Below are 18,177 nucleotides of genomic sequence, written 5' to 3'. Positions count from 1 at the left end.
TTTACTTAGAACTTTGATTTCTCTTTTCGATGTTTTGCATATAGTTTCTGTCCCTTTCTAGGGTGCTGCCTGGGCTCTAAGGAGGCACTGACATGCCTGCACCTCATTTGTTCTCAGGTATCTCAACTTAAGCTTTTATTGGCCCCTTGTCACCCCTTCCTTGGAACATGCTGCTGTCAGTCTTCCATCTCAGTGAATGGCATCTCCCCCTACTTAGTTGTTCAAGCTGGATAACTGGGCTTCACCACTGAGACCATCCTGATCCCATCTCCCCACAGCCAGAAACAACTCTGCCTCCAAAACACATTTTGAATCCATCCGCTTCTTTCCATCTACATTTTACCATCCTTGACTCAGACACCCCATCTCCCACCTGGATTATGCAGTAGCTCCCTAATTGTTCTTACTTCTACTCTTGCTCCCTCTCTTTCATGCAAGTGTTCTCTACCCAGAACCAGACTGATGTTTTTATAATGTAAATCTGATCATCTTACTTCTCTGCTTAAAACCCAACAAGGGTGACTACTACCCTTACAATAAAACCCAAATCCCTGTTTATGGGCGTTGCCTACTGCTCCCACTCAACTTGTTCCATGACCTTCCTTCGGCCTTGCCAACACCAAGCTCTTTTTAACGTTGGAGGCTTTGTACATATCTTTTCCTGCCTGGAATGGTCTCCCCACAATCTTTGCCTAGAGAACTCCCACTCATGTTCAGGTTTTATTTTAAATGCCATCTTGCAAATCAAAACCACGATGAGATACCACCTTACGCCTGTCCAAATGACTGTCACCAAAAAGACAACAAATAACAAGTGTTGAAGATGTGGGGAAAAGGGAACACTTGTGCACTGTTGGTAGAAATGTAAATCGGTGCAGCCACTGTGGAAACATTATGGAGGTTCCTCAAAAAATTAAAAAACTGCCATATGATATAGGAATTTTTTACTTCTCGGTATTTACCCAAAGAAAATAAAAACATTAATTTGAAAAAATATACCCACCCCAATGTTCACTGCAGCATTATTTACAGTAGCCAAGATCCGGAAGCAACCTAAATGCTCATCAATAGATGAATGGAGGGCTTCCCTGGTGGCGCAGTGGTTGAGAGTCCGCCTGCGATGCAGGGGACACAGGTTCGTGCCCCGGTCCGAGAGGATCCCACATGCCGCGGAGCGGCTGGGCCCGTGAGCCATGGCTGCTGAGCCTGCGCGTCCGGAGCCTGTGCTCCGCAACGGGAGAGTCCACAACAGTGAGAGGCCCGCGTACCGCAAAAAAAAAAAAAAAAAAAGATGAATGGATAAGGAAGATATGATATATATATATATATATATGTATATATACAATGGAATATTAGCCATTTCAAAACAAAATTTCTATTTGTGACAAAATGGGTGGATCTAGATGGTATTATGCTAAGTGAAATAAGTCAGAAAAAGTCAAATACTGTATGATCCCCTTTATATGGGGAATCTTAAAAAAAACAAAGAAAACAGATTCATAGATAGAGAACAAATGGGTGATTACCAGAAGGGGATGGTGGGGGCAAAATAGGTGAAGGGGATTAAGAGGTACAAACCTACAGTTATAAAATAAGTCATGGGATGTAATACACGGCGTAAGGAATAGGTTCAATAATATTGTAATAACTTTGGAGACAGATGGTTACTAGACTTAATCATGGTGATCATTTCATAATGTATGCAAATGTCTAATCACTATGCAGTACACCTGGAATTACCATAATATTGTTCCTCAACTATATTTCAATTTTTGTCCCTTAAAATTTACCACCTTAACCATTTTTATGTGTATTTTGCTGCAATAAAAAAAATTGGGGAAAAAAAGGTCATCTCAGAGAGGCCTACTACTCCTCAGAGCACCCTGATCTTTTTCTTTTAAAGTCTGTAATGTCTGTTTATTTATTTTTATCCAAATAGCTTTCTGACCCACTTCATGGATGCTGAAATGAAGCTGTTTGAGGGCCCAGTTATGGAAATTCCAGGTGTCACTGCTCCCCCACCCCCACCAGGGTTTGAGTGGAACCTGAGGGTGAGAGCTCCCGCCCATGGCTGGGCCAACAGACCTAGCGTCCTGTGCTTTTTGTGTCCCCGTGCTGGCGAGGGAGGCAAGAGGCTCTCCTGGCCCCTCAACTCTGGCCCCTTCCAGCCCCCAGCACATCCTGCCCAGCCCTTCCTTCTGCGTCCTGCTGGCGGAGCCCTCTGACACCCCTGGGACCGATTTCTTCTCCCTAGGCCCCAGGTGCCTCCGTTCACCATTAAGGTCAGCCCCAGCTGGTGGGCGCCCCGACTGGGGGCGAGGCCGTGACGTTGCCCCACCTCTGCAGCCAACCCAGCAAGGGTGTGAGGCTCCCCAGACGCACAGGCGACCCGAGGTCACACACCCGGCGGGTGGTCATCGTGATGCCTAGGGCCCCGCACTCCGTGTGGGCGCGCATCACGACTGGGCAGTGGCAGCCGAGAGTCCTAAGCCTAAAAAGCCGACCGTCGCGGGCTACCGTGGGAGCAGGCGCTGGTCTGCGGAGGCCGGGCGGGGGCGCCGATGGGGAGCTTCAGGCCACGGGGACAGGCGGCGGGACCCGGGTGCGGCAGAGGGCTCCGGTGGGCTGGGAGTGGGGACTGTGTCAGGGTCGGGCCAGGGGGCGAGCCCGAGGGTGGGTGCGGGCTGGACGGCAGAAGGAGGGCTCCGGGGCCGCAGAGGGCCAGAAGACTGGGGTGGGCGCGTTCGCAGGGACCCCCTGCTGGACCCGCTGTGGGGTGGGGAGGGAGAAGCAGCTGACTGAGGCTGGGGGGAGTCACGGGGAGGGAGGGTCATGAGGCTGGTCTGGGGAGTGTTGAGCTCGGTCCCGGGCTCCGGGGTGGGCTCCTGGGCCAGCTGCAGTGGGACCCTTTAGAGCGGGTGGGGGGCGGGCTGGTGGCGCCACGCCTCCCCTCCTCCCCACTAAAAACATCTCTGCCTCCCAGCTGCGTGACCTTGGGCTCTGTCAAATGGGCTTATAACACGCCGAAGTGGTAGGTGTTTTCAAAGTAGTGAATAAGATACTTCGTGCCAAGCTGCTTAGTACTTGGTCCTGGTTTACAGTCTCCACACTCCCCTCAGGCCTTACCTCCCCTTACGTGAGGAGCAAAGTGAGTCTCTTAGAGACTAAGTAAACCACTTGGGGGTCCCACAGCGGGGGAGTGGCCCCTGGGATTCCAAGCCCGGTCAGCTCAGAGCACAAGGCTTTTGAGGGATTCTGGCTGAGGGCGTGTCCTGGAGGCCTCGTGGAGCTGCTGGGGCTGGTTCAGTCCTGTCCCCTTGGGCCAGTTCTCTCCCTCTTGGGCCTCAGTTTCCCCATGTGTTGAATGAAGGAACAGCAGAGCATGATCTCCACGACTGGGTTCTGAGGGGGGGCCTGGATGCTGCTCTGGGGGGCCGTGTGCAGCCACACCTCCAGGTGCAGGGCCACAGCTTGGCTCTCTCAGCTGGTCCCTTCACTGCTGCTGGTTCTGGTACTTGGGACTGGGCAGTGGGGGCCAGGCCAGCTGCGGAGACTTCCTGGGTCCCGAGGATTCTGGTTTCATGTAGTGCAGGACCAGGCTGGGCTGTGGCCTCCTGAGCTTGTGGAAGGTGGGCTCAGGCCCGGGGTTGGGGGTGGGGGGCGGGGGATGGAATGGGGCCTCTCCCCTGACGCTCTGATGGGCAAGTGGCCAGGCTGAGGGCCTGGGAGCCCTAGAGCTGCCCCCCCATCCCATGAATAGTCTCTTCCTAGGGAAGTGAGGCTTCCTCCAAGGCCTCCCCTGAGCCCCGTTGCCCACACACCCCTGTGCTTGGTCTTGATGTGGTCCCAAGGCTGCCTGACGCTGAGCTACCCCCTCCCTTACATCTCTTTACCTTCCTCGGGGACTTCTGCAGCCCCACCTCTCTCCCTTGAACCCCCAGCCCTGCAGGAACTACTGAGCTGCCCAGGCCAGTGCTGAGGGCTCCTCAGAAGATGACGATGCCCACGGGCTGAGGAAGGCAGGCCTGATGACCCTTAGCCACCCCCTCACCCTGTCTGGTTCACCCTCTCTCCTGCGTGGTATAGAGCTGGTGGCTTGATGGGGATGGGTTCTGAGAGCACCATGTCTGAACAATGCCTGCAATAGTAAGCTGGGTTTCTGGAAGATTCTGTGGTTGAACATAGCCTCTGGGCAGGCCCTCCCTGAGCCAGGCAGAAGGAATGGTTCCTGGGATAGCAGGTGGCACTGCCTGGGACTTTCCACATGCAGGACCAAGGAAGGGGCTGAGCGACAGCTGTCTCCCCCAACACCCCTCACCCCCCAGTGTTCATCCTGGTTGGGTGCTGCCTTAGCCTGGTTCCAGGCCCAGGCCTCCCCCTGTCACCAGAATCCATCACGTTCTGTGGAGCCTTGCAGCTTACAGAGCTCTCTCACCATGTTGTCTCATGTGGCAAAGGTGCGATGAGGCCCAGGCTGCTGGGCCTGTTTACAGGAGGGCTGCTCCCGGATGGAAAGACGAGTGGGCGGGGGAGCATGGGCTCAGTCCCTGTGTCTGAGCGGGCCTCTGCCTCCCCCTGACTGGCCAGTGGGGAGTAGTCCTGGTGCCCTAGTAACAGGAGAGGAGCCGGAGGAAGCCACTGTGGGCAGATCTGAGGTGGGTCCCCTGCCTCTGAATGTCCACTCTGTGGAGGGAGGGCATCAGGGCCCCACCCCCAGGCCATCTCAGGGAGCCCCTGTCCCAGGGACTTTTCTGGGTTGAAGCTCCAGAAGCCCTTGCTGCTGTCCTAGGACATAGTGGGATTTGAATATGGGCCATCCTGTCTGGGGGCCACCAGACCCCCAATTCTGTCTTCCCACTTGGCATCCCTCAGCAAGGTCTTCAGGGCCAGGAACACCCCTGTCTCTTGTCAGGCAGAGGAGAGATCCCCACGCTGAGGCACCCTCCCCCTCCGGGTCTAACCTGGCCCCTGCATCCCAGGGGGTTGAAACCCCTCTAACATCTTAACCACCCCCCGCCCCAAAGAAAAAAAGGCCCAGCCAAAGCCCAGGCCAGAAAAACCATTCTTGTTGGTTTAGTTATCAACCTCATCTGGGAGGGCTGGGGACTTGAAAACAGGAAACGACCCGGGATGGGGTTTTTGTCACTTCACATACATACACGTGCGCCCACGCATGCACTCGTGCTGACCACATCCACAGCAAGTGGGCCCTGGAGGGGTATGTGTGGAGACACTTACTGGAAGCCCGAGAATAAAACAAGCTGTGCAAAGACAGTGGACCACCAGGACACACACCCAGCAGAAGGGGGTTCCAGGGGCCCAGGAGAGGAGAAAGGCATAGTGGACTTGGGGTCCCTCTCATTGAACTCCTAAGGCCCCTCCATGGCTCTGCGCCCCAGACAGTCCGGGAGCGGGATGAGGTCGGTGCCGGCGTGGAGAGGCCCCTTTTCTGCTTGAGCGTAGAGTCGGTTCTCAACAGAGATGAAGCTGCTGCGAGTGGAGGCCAGCAGGGGTGCCCACGGGACGGGGCTCTGGCTGGGGAGCGGCGCCCACCTGGGTAGGGGCTGGGGTGGGAGGACCCGGTGCAGAGTTGCCGGGCTGAAGTAGCTGGTGTTGATGGTGGCATAGGGGATGTGGAGAGAGGTCAGGGAGGCTTGGCCGGCTGCCTGCAGGGGAGACGGGGAAGGAGGCTCAAGTGAGGCTCCACCTCATGGCTCCCCACCTCCAGCCCCCTCCATTCCCCTCTCCAAAGCCATCCCCCGATCCTCACACTTGCTCTCCTCTGTGTCTGGGGGCTGCTGTGGCTGGGTGGCTGAAGCTTCATGACAGACCTGGGAGAGAGTTAGGAGGGTCAGAGGCAAAGCATGTGGCTGGCCCAGTGCCGTGGGGATTTGGATCAGCAGGGGCTGGGTCTCACCAGTGCCTTTGCCGACGCAGGAGGTAGAGGAGGTAGACGCAGCCAAAGAGAAGGACCCCCGAAACCCCCAAGATCCCAGCCAGGTCAGCTCGCAGCATGGTGGCTGGAGTAGGAGCAGGGAGCCCTGTGCACAGAGAGAGACACACTGGTTAGGTGCCTGGCACCCCCAAGTCCCTCCCTGTCCTCCCAGGGCCCCCTCTCCTCATCAGCCCCACCTTGGTCTGGGCTGAGGGAGATGTTCCCACAGGCCTCCTGGGAGCCCTCGGGGAAGGAAGTAAACTTGCAGCAGAAGGTGGTGTTGGGACTGGAGCTTCTCCCCTCGGACTCTTCCAAGGTGAGGGAGATGCTGGTTCTGGTTTCCCAGTGGGCCTGGCAGGCAGGGTTCCAGCGCTGGGTGCCGAACTTTGGGTGCAACACAGCCAGCGTGGTCCCTCCGGCACCATCGGGGCCCCCGTAGCTTATAGTCACCAGGGAGATAGAGCCAGATCCCAGGAATCCACAGCGGACAGTGAAGGACGGGGACTCGGTGGCCTCCATCTGAACCTGCACCCACACCTCAGGAGTCCCTGTGGGATATGGGCACAGGAGCTAGGACCCAGGCCTGGGTCTCTGCCCCATCCCCATGGCCTCTGCCTCTCTCTGGCCCCCACTCACCAGCAGTGATGCAGAGAGTCAGCAGCGCCAAAAGCAGGCCCAGGGCCCGGGGCCTGTCCATGGCTCCCCTCTGGCCCAGGCTCTGGGGGCTGCCGTGGTGGGGACAGCACCTGTGTTTCCGGTCTCATCGCAGGAAGTTTTTACGTGTGAGCGGGCCCTAGGAGCGCTGCTTGGTGCTCTCCGCAAACCTGCCCCACTTCCTTCTCTGTCTTCCTCAGGGTGGTGAATCCAGGGTCGAGGACCCCCTCCCTCAGGAGACTTAAAGTGACAGTGACAAGGTTTTCCCTGTCCCCAGGCTGTGCTTTAGTGTGAGCAGGCTGGTGGCTCAGGTTCCCTTCCCAGCCCTGCCTTAGGGTACCAACCCTGGGCAGGCTCTGGGGAAGGGCGGGAGGGGGAAGGGAAGAGACGCCACAGAGGGACCTGAGATGTCCTTCCCGTGGGAGGGAGGGCCCCCCCTGATTCCTCCTTAGGAAGAAGGCTCTGACACCCCCCTCACCCCCAGCTAAGGGGTAGGGAAGTGGTGGAACTTGGGAAGAGGAAGACCTGTAAGCAGGAGAACCAGCAGGGGAGCTACCTAAGGGGCAGGCACAGCTTGACCAGTGGCTTGCCTACGGAACTCTGCCCCATCTGCAGCCTTCCTTCCCACAGCTGAGGGCAACTGGTTTCTAGCTGCGAAGGCCAAAGGCGCATAGCCACCTGTGACTCTTCACGCATCTCCAGCCCATCAGGAAATTCTGAAGGCTTCCCATCCTGACCACCTGACCTCTTCTTACCACTCCCACCTCTCGGACACAAGCCATCTTTCCCCGCAAAGTGTTGCTGTAAATTGCTTTCCTGTGTATGTTCGTTTACAGAATGAAAATTGACTAGCATGCTGCTGTAAGCAGTGACAAGTGATCAGAAGGCTTTGTGTCCTGTCTCATCCTGTGCTGAGCTTGCATCTGGAGTGAGAGTAGCTTGGTGAGCTCAAGCTTAGAGCCACGGGTCTGTGTTGAGGACTCCTGTCCAGGGTGTGTTGAGAACTGAAAGGTGGCCCCACCTCAGGGCTGTGGTCCCCTGAGGCCTGCCCTGCACCCATGCCCCTGACTCAGCATCTCTTCTAATCCTGTGGTGTTAGCCAGTCGGCCTCTTAAGTAAACTCTACCACCCCATCCACACCTGAGAGGCTGGATAAGCAGGGCCTCCAGTCACTTCACTGCTCCCAGCCCAGGTAGCATTAATTCTCTCAACCCTTTGAACTTCTCTCAGGCTCGGTGTGCCAATCTCCAAACCTGACTCTGACCCACTCTCACCACTTCCTCCACTACTGTTCCTGACACAGGGGAGGCCTGTGCAAAACTCACCCACTTCAAGGAGGCCCAGCCCAGCGTTGGTGGCAAGCAGCTGGGCACGTGGGGCTGCCGACCTCAGTCTCCCTAGCCTGGAAGACCCTTATCTTCTCCCCAGTTTGCAAGGGTCAGATTAAATCCCACCCACGCCAGGAAGCTGAACTGAGCGAGCTTTTCCTTCTTGGACAACCATTGCACAGATAGTGGGCCCTAGGTGGTGGCTCTTTTATTAACCTCCACACAGTCCAAGTACACATAGAGGAGCTCAATACTGGGTGATCAATGGATGAATGAAAAGCCATGGCACGAAGTTAACTACTCACAAAATTTTCCATTTTTTTTAGTCTTGTAAGCCACGTTGTCCCCAGTAAGTTCTCATTGTATAAGATTCAAAAAACACAGAGTAGAAAACATTACTGTTTTTCACCAGCCTGCCCATTCCCTTTTCCCTCCCCATTTTAATTTTCAATAAGGTTAAAATTATCAATCTTTTATTGTTTCTGGATTTTGTGTATTGCTTAGGAGGGCCAAATTATAAAAATAACTTTATAGTTTTCTTTTTATGCTTAACTCTCATGAGGGTTTATTTTTAGCCCATGAATAATTTTATTTGGAGGTGGTGTTATTTTACAATTTAGGTGGACAGCCAAATGCCTTCAAACTATTTGTTGAATAGTCACTTGCCATCTTTTAAATTTATTATTATTATTGATGTATAGTTGAGTTACTAGTTTCAGGTGTACAACACAGTGATTCAAATTTTTAAGTAGATTATACTCCACTTAAAATTATAAAATATTGGCTATATTCCCTGTGCTGTACAATCCTTGAAGGCTTATTCTTTTTTTAAACTGAGGTACAATTAAGGTACAAAATTATACAAGTTTCAGATGTACAACACAGTGATTCACAATTTTACAGGTTATATTCCATTTATAATTATTATAAAATATTGGCTATATTCCCTGTGTTACACACTAGATTGTTGTAGCTTATTTATTTTATACATAGTAGTTTGTACCTCTTAATCCCCCACCCCTATCTTGCCCCTCCACACTTCCCTCTCCCACTTGGAACCACTAGTTTGTTCTCTATATCTGTGAGTGCTTCTTTTCTATTATATTCACTAGTTGCATTTTTTAGACTCCACATATAAGTAATAACATAGAGTATTTGTCTTTCTCTTTATTTTTGGCTGTGTTGGGTCTTTGTTGCTGCGCATGGGCTTTCTCTGGTTGCAGCGAGTGGGGGCTACTCTTCATTGGGGTTTGCAGGTTTCTCATTGCGGTGGCTTCTCTTGTTGGGAGCACGGACTCTAGGTGCATGGGCTTCAGTAGTTGTGGCGTGTGGGCTCAGTAGTTGTGGCTCGCGGGGTCCAAAGTGCAGGCTCAGTAGTTGTGGCGCATGGGTTTAGTTGCTCCGCAGCATCTGGGATCTTCCCGGACCAGGGCTCAAACCCATGTCCCCTGCACTGGCAGGCGGATTCTTAACCACTGTGCCAGCAGGGAAGTCCGTCTGACTTATTTCACTAAACATAATACCCTCCAGGTCCATCCACACTGTTGCAAATGGCAAAATTTCATTCTTTTTTATGGCTGAGTAGTTTTCCATTGTATATATGTACACCACACTTATTTATCCATTCATCTGTTGATAGACACCTAGGTTGCTTCCATATCTTGGCTATTGTAAATAATGCTGCTATGAACATTGGGGCGCTTGCATCTTCTCAAATTAGTGTTTCATTTTCTTTGGATATATGCCCAGGAGTGGAATCGCTGGATCATATGGTGGTTTTATTTTCAGTTTTTTTGAGGAACCTCCACACTGTTTCCACCAATTGGCTGCACTAATTTACTTTCCCAACAACAGCGTACAATGGTTCCCTTTTCTCCACCTCCTCACCAACATTTGTTATTTGTGGTCTTCTTGATGCTAGCCATTCTGAAAAGTGTGAGGTGATAACTCATCGTGGTTTTTATTTGAATTTATCTGATGATTAGTGATGTTGAGCATCTCTTCATGTGCCTGTTGGCCAATATTTGTCTTCTTTGGAAAAATGTCTATTCAGGTCTTCTGCTCATTTTTTAATTGTTTTTTTAAAAAAATATTGAGTTATGGGACTTCCCTAGTGGTCCAGTGGTTAAGACTCCATGCTCCCAATGCAGGGGGCCTGGGTTCGATCCCTGGCTAGGGAACTAGATCCCGGATGCCGCAACTGAAAGATCCCGTATGCCACAACGAAGATCTTGCACGTGGCAATGAAGATCCCGCGTGCTGCAACTGAGACCTGGCGCAGCCAAATAAATAAATAAGTATTTTTTTTTAAGTATTGAGTTATACAAGCTGTTTATAAATTTTGGGTATTAACCCCTTAACAATCATATAATTTGCAAATATTTTCTCCCATTCAGTAAGTTGTTTTTCTGTTTTGTCAATGGTATTTTTTGCTGTGCAAAAGCTTTTAAATTTAAATAAGTCCCACTTGTTTATTTTTACTTTTATTTCCTTGGCCCTTGGCAAAAGATTTTAAAAATACATTGCTATGATTTATATCAAAGAGTGTTCTGTGTTTCCTTCTAGCTTTATGGTTTCTGATCTTACGTTTAGATCTTTAATCCATTTTGAGTTTATTTTTGTATGGTGTGAGAAAGTGGTCTAATCTCATTCTTTTACATATAGCTGTCCAGTTTTCCCAGAACCACTTATTGAAGAGACTGTTTTTTCCCCACTGTATATTCTTGCCTCCTTTGTCATAGATTAATTGACTGTAAATGTATGGGTCTATTTCTGAGCTCTCTCTTCTTTTCTGTTGATCAATGTGAATGTTTTTGTGCCAGTACCATACCATTTTGATTACTGTAGTTTTGTAGTATAGTCTGAAGTCACAGAGCGTGATACATCCAGTTTTGTTCTTCTTTCTCAAGATTGTTTTGGCTATTTGGGGTCTTTGTGTTTCCATACAGATTTTAGAATTATTTGTTCTAGTTCTGTGAAAAAAAATGTCATTAATATTTTGATTGGGATTGCATTGACCTTATAGATTGCCTTGGGTAGTATGATCATTTTAATAGTATTCTTCCAACCCATGAACACGGTATATCTTTCCATCTGTTTGTGTTGTTTTCAATCAATTTCTTTCAGCAGTGTCTTAGTTTTTCAAGTACAGGTTTTTTATCTCCTGAGGTAGATTTATTCCTAGGAATTTTATTCTTTTGATATGACTACAAATGGGATTATTTCCTTAATTTCTCTTTCTGATAGTTTGTTGTTAGTGTAGAGAAATGCAGCAGATTTCTGTATTTTAATTTTGTATCCTGCATCTTTACTGAATTTGACGAGTTCTAGATTTTTGGTGGCACCTGTAGGATTTTCTACATATAGAAAATCATTAATCATGCCATCTGCAAACGGTGACAATTTTACTTCTTCCTTTCCAATTTTGGTGTTTTTATTTATTTTTCTTTTCTGATTATTGTGGCAAGAACTTCCAATACTATTGTTGAATAAAAGTGGTGACAGTGGGCATCCTTGTCTTGTTTCTGATCTTAGAGGAAGTGCTTTCAGCTTTTCACTGTTGACTATGATGTTATTTGTGGGCTTATCATATATGGCATTATATCAAAGTATATTCTTATACCCATTGTGGAGAGTTTTTATCATAAATGGATGTTGAATTTTGTCAAAAGCTTTTTCTGCATCTATTAAGATGATTATATGATTTTTATGCTTTAATTTGTTAATGTGATGTAACACATTGATTTGTAGATACTGACCCATCCTTGCATCCCTGGGATAAACCCCATTTGATCATGGTGTATAATCCTTTTAATGTATTGTTGGATTTGATTTGCTAGTATTTGGTTGAGGATCTTTGGATCTATGTTCATCAGTGATATTGGCCTATACTTTTCTTTCTTTTTTTGTGATATCTTTGCTTTTGGTATCAGGGTGATGCTGGCTTCATAGAATGCGTTCAGAAGCATTGCTTTCTCTGCAAATTTTTTGGAATAGTTTGAGAAGGATAGGTGTTAACTCTTCTCTAAATGTTTGGTAGAAGTCACCTGTGAGTCACCTGGTCTTGGTCTTTTGTTTGTTGGGAGTTTTTTAAATTACTGATTCAATTTCATTAGTGATCATTGGTCTGTTCATATTTTCTATTTCTTCCTGGTTCAGTCTTGAGAGATTGTACATTTCTAGGAACTTGTCCATTTCTTTTAGGTTGTCCATTTTATTGGCATATAGCTGTCTAGTAACTTTTAATAATCCTTTGTACCTCTGTGGTGTTGGTTATAACTTTTCCATTTTTGTTTCTCATTTTATTGATTTGGGCACTCTTTTTTCCTTGATGAGTCAGGCTAAAGGTTTGTCAATTTTATCTTTTCAAAGAACCAGGTTTTAACTTCACTGATCTTTTCTATTGCTTTTTAAATCTCTATTTCATTTATTTCTGCTCTTTATGATTTCTTTCCTTATACCAACTTTGAGTTTTATTCTCCTTTTTGTAGTTTTAGGTGTTAGGTCAGGTTGTTTGATATTTGTTTCCTAAGGTAGGCTTACATCACTATAAACTTCCCGCTAAGAACTGCTTTTGCCATGTCCCATAGATTTTGGATTGTTGTGTTTTCATTTCCATTTGTCTCCAGGTACTTTTTAATTTTCTCTTTGATTTTTTTTCATTGACCTATTGGTTATTTAGTAGCATTTGTTTAGCCACCATGTATTTGTGCTTTTTGCAGGGTTTTTTTTTTTCCTGTAGTTGATTTCTAGTCTCATAGCATTGTGGTTGGAAAAAATACTTGATATGACTTCAATTTTCAAAAATTTGCTGAGACTTGTCTTGTGGCCTAGCATGTGATCTAACCAGGTGAATGTTCCATGTGCACTTGAAAAGAATGTGTATTCTCCTGCTTTTGGATAGAATGTAATATATATATAAAGTCCATTTGGTCCAGTGATTCCCTGATTTTCTCTCTAGATGATCTGTCCATTGATATAAGTGGAGTGTTAAAGTCCCATACTATTACTGTTACTGTCAATTTTCCCCTTTATGTCTGTTAATATTTGCTTTATGTATTTAGGTGTTCTATGTTGTGTGCATATATATTTTTATTCATTGTTATTGGATTGATCCCTTGATCATTATGTAACGTTCTTATCTCTTGTTCAGCCTTTATTGTAAAGCCTGTTTTGTCTGATACAAGTATTGCTACCCCAGCTTTCTTCTGATTTTCATTTGCATGGAATACTTTTTTCCATTCCCTCACTTTGTGTGTCTTTAGATCTGAAGTCAGTCTCTTATAGGCAGCATATATACGGGTATTATTTTTGTATCCATTCAGCCACTGTATGTCATTTGATTAAAGCATTTAGTCCATTTACATTTAAAGTAATTACTGATAGGTATGCACTTATTGCCACTTTCTTAATCGTTTTCTGGTTGTTTTTGTAGTTCTTTTGTTCCTTCTTCTTTTGTCCTATTCCTTTGTGAATTGATGACTATCTTTAGTGTTATGAATTCCTTTCTATTTTTTGTGTATCTATCACAGATTTTTGGTTTGTTATTACCATGAGGTTTACATATAGCAATCTATATATGTGTGATTAAGTTGCTGATCTCTTGATTTCAAATGCATTTTAATATCTTTTTGTTGTGTACCCTTTAACTACTTATCGTGAGCATACATGACTGTACTACTTTTGCCTTTTAACCTTCCTAATAGCTTGTATGTGGTTAACTTACTACCTTTCCTGTGTATTTGCCTTTACCAACGAGCTTTTTCTTTTTGTAATTTTCATGTCTCTAGTAGTGGGGTTTTTTTTTTTTTTTGCTTAGGCAAGTCCCTTTAACATTTCTTGTAATGCTGGTTTGGTGGTGCTGAACTCTTTCAGCTTTTGCTTGTCTATAAAACTTTCGATCCCTCCATCAAATCTGAATGAAAACCTTGCCGGGTAGAGTATTCTTAGTTGTAGGTTTTTCCCTTTCATCACCATATCATGCCACTCCCTTCTGGCCTGCAGTTTCTGCTGAAAAGTCAGCTGATAGCCTTATGGGAATTCCCTTGTATGTACCTTGTTCCTTTTCCCTTAGTGCTTTTAACATTGTCTAATTTTTGCCATTTTAATTACAATGTGCCTTGGTGTAATCCTCTTTGGGTTGATCCTGTTTGGGACTCTGTGCTTCCTGGACCTGAATGTCTGTTTTCTTTCCCAGATTATGCAAGTTTTCCAGCATTCTCTCTTCAAATATGTTTCCTGCCCCTTTCTCTCTCTCTTCTCCTTGTGTTCTGGGACCTCTATACAGTGAGTGTTAGTGTGGCCCAGTTGTACTGTCCTCACTTCTTTTTATTCTTCTGCAGCAATTGCCACTACTGTCTTCCAGCTCACGGATCCATTCCTCTGTTATCACTTTAATCTACTGTTCTTTCTGGTGTATCTTTCAATTCAGTTATTAAATTCATCTCTATTTCATTCCTCTTTGTATATTCTTTCTTAAAAACTTCTAACTCCTCACTCTGTTCATCCATTCTTCTCTGAATTTCTCTGATCATCTTTACAATTGTTACCTTCAACTTTTTATTGAATAAATTGCCTACCACCTCCACTTCACTTAGTTCTTCTTCTGGGGCTTTATCTTTTTCCTTCACTTAAAACATGTTCCTCTGTCGCCTCATCCTGCCTGATCTGCTGTTTTTATTTCTATGTAACTGCTAGATTGGTTACATTCCCTGACCTTGGAAAAGTGGCGTTTTGTAGGAGACGTCCTATACATCCCAGCAGTGCACTCCCCTCTGGTCACCAGGGCTACATGCTCTAGGGGTGCCCCCTATGTGGGCTGTTGTGGCTAGCTAATTACCATGGGCAGTCTGGTAGGCAGAGCCGGCCCCCAGTCCAGTTGGCTTCTAGACCCTGCCTTGCACAGAGCCCATCAACTAGTTGGGGCCGGGTCACAAGGCAGCCAGTTGCAGAACCCCAGGGGGCCCCAGGAATCCTGATGTTGGTGTCAGCTGGCTAGCTGGGTGGTGCTAGATCCTGGGTTCTCTGGCTAAGAGGCGCAAGGTGTCCCAGAGCTGAAGTTGACCTGCTTGTGGGCAGGGCCAGGGCCTGGGGGATGCTAGGGCTGGTGCCTACCTGCCTGCTGACGGGTGGCCTAGGTCCTGCCATGGCATGCTGTGGTCTGCGGCTAATATCTACCTGCTAGTGGGTGGGGCTAGTGAATGCTCACTGATGTGACGTTGGTCCTCAGCCTAGTGCCAGCTCACTAGTACGTGGACTCAGGGCCCAGGATATCTTGGGACTGGTGCTTGCCAACTGGTGGGTGGAGCTGGGTCCTGGGTTTAGTGTGTGAGGTGAAGTCAGGTCCTGTGCCCCCCAGTGGACACTGGCTGTGAGCTCAGAGGGTCTTAAGGAAACCTTCTTGCTGGTGGGTGGGGCTACCCTGGACCCCAATCTGGCCCACCAGTGGGCAGACACCAAACCCAGGACCACCCCAGCCCTGCAGTTTGCTATGTCAGGACCCAGCCAACATACCAGCAGCAGACGGGTACCAGCCCCAGGACCCCCTGAGCCCTGGCTAGTTGCTTGGCCTGAGATAATCCCTGAACTGGTGCCTACAGGCTCTTGGGTGTGAGAAGCAGTGGTGGGGCTAGGTCCCAAGGCTAACGAACTGGAGGGAAGATTCCAAAATGGTACTTACCAGCACCAGGGTCCTTGTGGCAGAAGCAGCTCCCCAGAATGGCTGCTGCCAGCATCTAGGTCCCCAGGGTGAACTCCAGTTGCGTTGCCTCCTGCCTCTCCGGGAGACTCTCCAAGATCGCACGTGGCTCTGACTCAGGCTCCTTTCAAATTACTGCTTCTGCCCTGAGTCCCTGAGCATGTGGATTTTGGGTGTACCCTTTAAGAGTGGAGTCTCTCTTTCCCACAGCCCTCTGGCTCTCCCCAAAGTAAGCCCCGCCAGCCTTCCAAGCCGTTCTTGGGGGCTCATTTTCCCAATGGCTGGGGAGCCTGATGTGGGCCTCTGAGCCCTTGCTCCTTGGGGACAACCTCTGCAACTGTAATTACTTTTGTGTTTGAGGGTTGCCTGCTCCGGTGGTGTAGGTCTTGACTATACTCCAACTCTTCCTCTCTTACCCATCTTGTGGTTCCTTTTTAATATCTTTAGTTGCAGATCTTTTCTGGTAGATTCCAGTCTTTTTCACCAACAGTTGTTCTCTAAATAGTTATAATTTTGGTGTACCCATGAGAGGAGGTGAATTCAGCATCTTCCTACTCCATCTTGGTCAAATTCCCTCAGTCTCTTGGTGTCTTAATCATAAATTCTCACAAATGGGTCTACTTCTGGATTCTCCTTCCTAATCTATCCATTGTTTTGATTATTCCTGTGTCACTATCAAATGGTCCTAAGTAGAATGCTTTTACATTTTGATATTGAAGGTACTCATCCTTTCTCAGTTTCTTGGCTATTCCTGAACAGTATCCAGAATTTTGAGCTCTGGAGACACAAAAGGTCATTAAATCTAACTACATGAGCCCTGTATTCATCATTGTTGGCCTTTTCCTCTTTTGCCTTGAGGTACAGGTTAGACAACACAGGTCTGGTTAATGGCCACCTCCTGCTCTAACATTTCTTGGTGAAATCCCTGCAGCCACAGCCCAAGTCCTGCTGCAGAGAAAACGGCCCTTGTGGTCAGTCTATAGAATTAGGCCCTTGAGGCTTTGAACTGGTGCCAGGATTTCACAGCTCTTCAATATTAGGTAAAGCAGGAATAGCCCACCAGGGGACCACACTCTACTTGAGTGTAACTGAGAGGATTTTAGCATAGGTGCAGCACTCTGCTCATGACTGGCTCAAGCCCTCTCTCAGTGAATCCTGGTGACCATTCTTTTATATGAGACATTCCTCATTTGAGTTTGTAGCATGAGACTCATTTATTTTTACATCTATTTTAAATGTGCGTAATAAGCCACTTAAGTTCCTGCATCAAAACAATATAAATAGAAGATAATATCTGAGTATACACTACATGCTAAATTTGTAACTATGAAGCTAATATATGTGAATCACTCACAACAATCACCTTAAGAGGAAACTCTGTTCAGCATCACAAGGCTAGCAGTACACAGTGAACAAAAACTGTAGCTCCAGAACCCACACTATTAACAACCATGCCGAGCTGCTTCTCCCAGTGGAAAATTTAAATTGAATTACAAGGTTTTTGTCACAAAAGCCAGCAGCCCCTGCCACGTCAGCAGAGAACCTGTGCTGAGTTCCCAGATCGGGATGCCTCCCCCTCCTGATGTGAGCGGCTACAGCACCAACACAAGATGCTTTACTTTTCAGCTTCTACTGCACACTCAGCCCCATCACTGGGTCTAATCTGCTGAATTAAATATATTTTCCTTCAGGTTTCCCCAGGATTCTGGGCTCCTGTTCTCTAGTTTCCTGAGGTTCACAGGTTCATCTTTGGTGAGTTTGCTGGTTTTCTCACTGTTTCTCTGCTTCTTCCTAACCACACTCTTCAGTGCCTACTTCTCAGCCATCCCAACTAAACACACAGGGTTTTCAGTGAATCTGTGCTAAAGAGTGACTTGTTCTGTGGACCCTTTCCAGGATCGCAATGTTCCACCCTATCCCCTGGGAAGGAACTATAGAGCTCAAGTAAGACTTCAAAATGTTTTCATGTGAAAATACCTCACCCCCGCAACCTCTCATGTCATCCAAGCACAAATTCTTCTTTCATCCTGTAACCCCCAGGGTCAGTGTTGACTGCAGTTCAAAGGACAAAGTGAAGACTTTAAGTGTCACTTAGCTGAAGACTTTTCTCAGCAATCTGGAAAAACCCTGTTCACTTTATAATTTAGGAGAGAACAACGACTCACCTTCTGGCAGAGCTCATGGTCACAAGGGAAGAAAAAGTCTTACTGAAAAATATTTTAAATGATTTAAAAGCAATGATTCAACAGTAAGATTAACAGGCCATGCACAGCAATGCCAGTTCCCTGAAAAGCATTCCTTGCTGTCAGTTATCAACATGGGGAAGGTTCAGCCTGTGCAGAGGCCTCCACCTCTCCTGCCGGAACTGGCCTCAGCTATGGTTCCATCCTGGCCTGGGCCTGACCAGCTGGTGTTGCTGCTCATGAAGCCCATAGCCCTGCCTCTGCCAGCACAGGGCTTAGTGGCACAAAACGCTTCAGAGCTGTAGTTGTCAAGGTGGGGCATTTGCACTGCACATGGTACAAAATATCCACTGGCGTCATGCAGGAAAAATTAGTATTTCT

The 18,177-nt window shown here is 47.6% G+C and overlaps 2 protein-coding genes across 2 annotated transcripts in view; one reads left to right on the top strand and one right to left on the bottom strand.

The window, feature by feature from the left end:
* Positions 1-18,177, top strand: part of GPC2 (glypican 2) — a 97,593-nt gene that overhangs the window by 44,350 nt on the left and 35,066 nt on the right. Inside the window, exon 4 of the mRNA XM_089895718.1 lies at positions 17,305-17,365. The gene's annotated coding sequence lies outside the window, so the exon portion shown is untranslated. The remainder of the gene's footprint in view (positions 1-17,304; positions 17,366-18,177) is intronic.
* On the bottom strand, positions 5,046-6,701 carry PVRIG (PVR related immunoglobulin domain containing). The gene is made up of 5 exons (XM_022587889.2): positions 6,572-6,701; positions 6,133-6,483; positions 5,918-6,041; positions 5,771-5,831; positions 5,046-5,666 (listed from the first exon to the last, which is right to left on the bottom strand). The coding sequence occupies exons 1-5, from the start codon at positions 6,630-6,632 to the stop codon at positions 5,370-5,372; spliced, it is 894 nt and encodes a 297-aa protein (XP_022443597.1). The 5' UTR covers positions 6,633-6,701; the 3' UTR covers positions 5,046-5,369.

The sequence above is a fragment of the Delphinapterus leucas genome, chromosome 15 (genome assembly GCF_059928025.1).
Source record: "Delphinapterus leucas isolate spDelLeu-1000000601 "Yukka" chromosome 15, BTC_Dleu_Yukka2, whole genome shotgun sequence".
In the NCBI taxonomy this organism is placed as follows: domain Eukaryota; kingdom Metazoa; phylum Chordata; class Mammalia; order Artiodactyla; family Monodontidae; genus Delphinapterus; species Delphinapterus leucas.
This window is presented reverse-complemented; position numbering and strand designations above follow the sequence as displayed.

Bases quoted from the DNA above. Each gene is read 5' to 3' on its own strand.
- PVRIG (XM_022587889.2), bottom strand. From the start codon at position 6,632: ATGGACAGGCCCCGGGCCCTGGGCCTGCTTTTGGCGCTGCTGACTCTC. The intron at 6,042-6,132 runs GTGGGGCTGATG...CTCTGTGCACAG, and splicing joins CTCCCTCAGCCCAGACCAAG to GGCTCCCTGCTCCTACTCCA. The intron at 5,667-5,770 runs GTGAGGATCGGG...TCTCCCCTGCAG, and splicing joins AGACACAGAGGAGAGCAAGT to GCAGCCGGCCAAGCCTCCCT.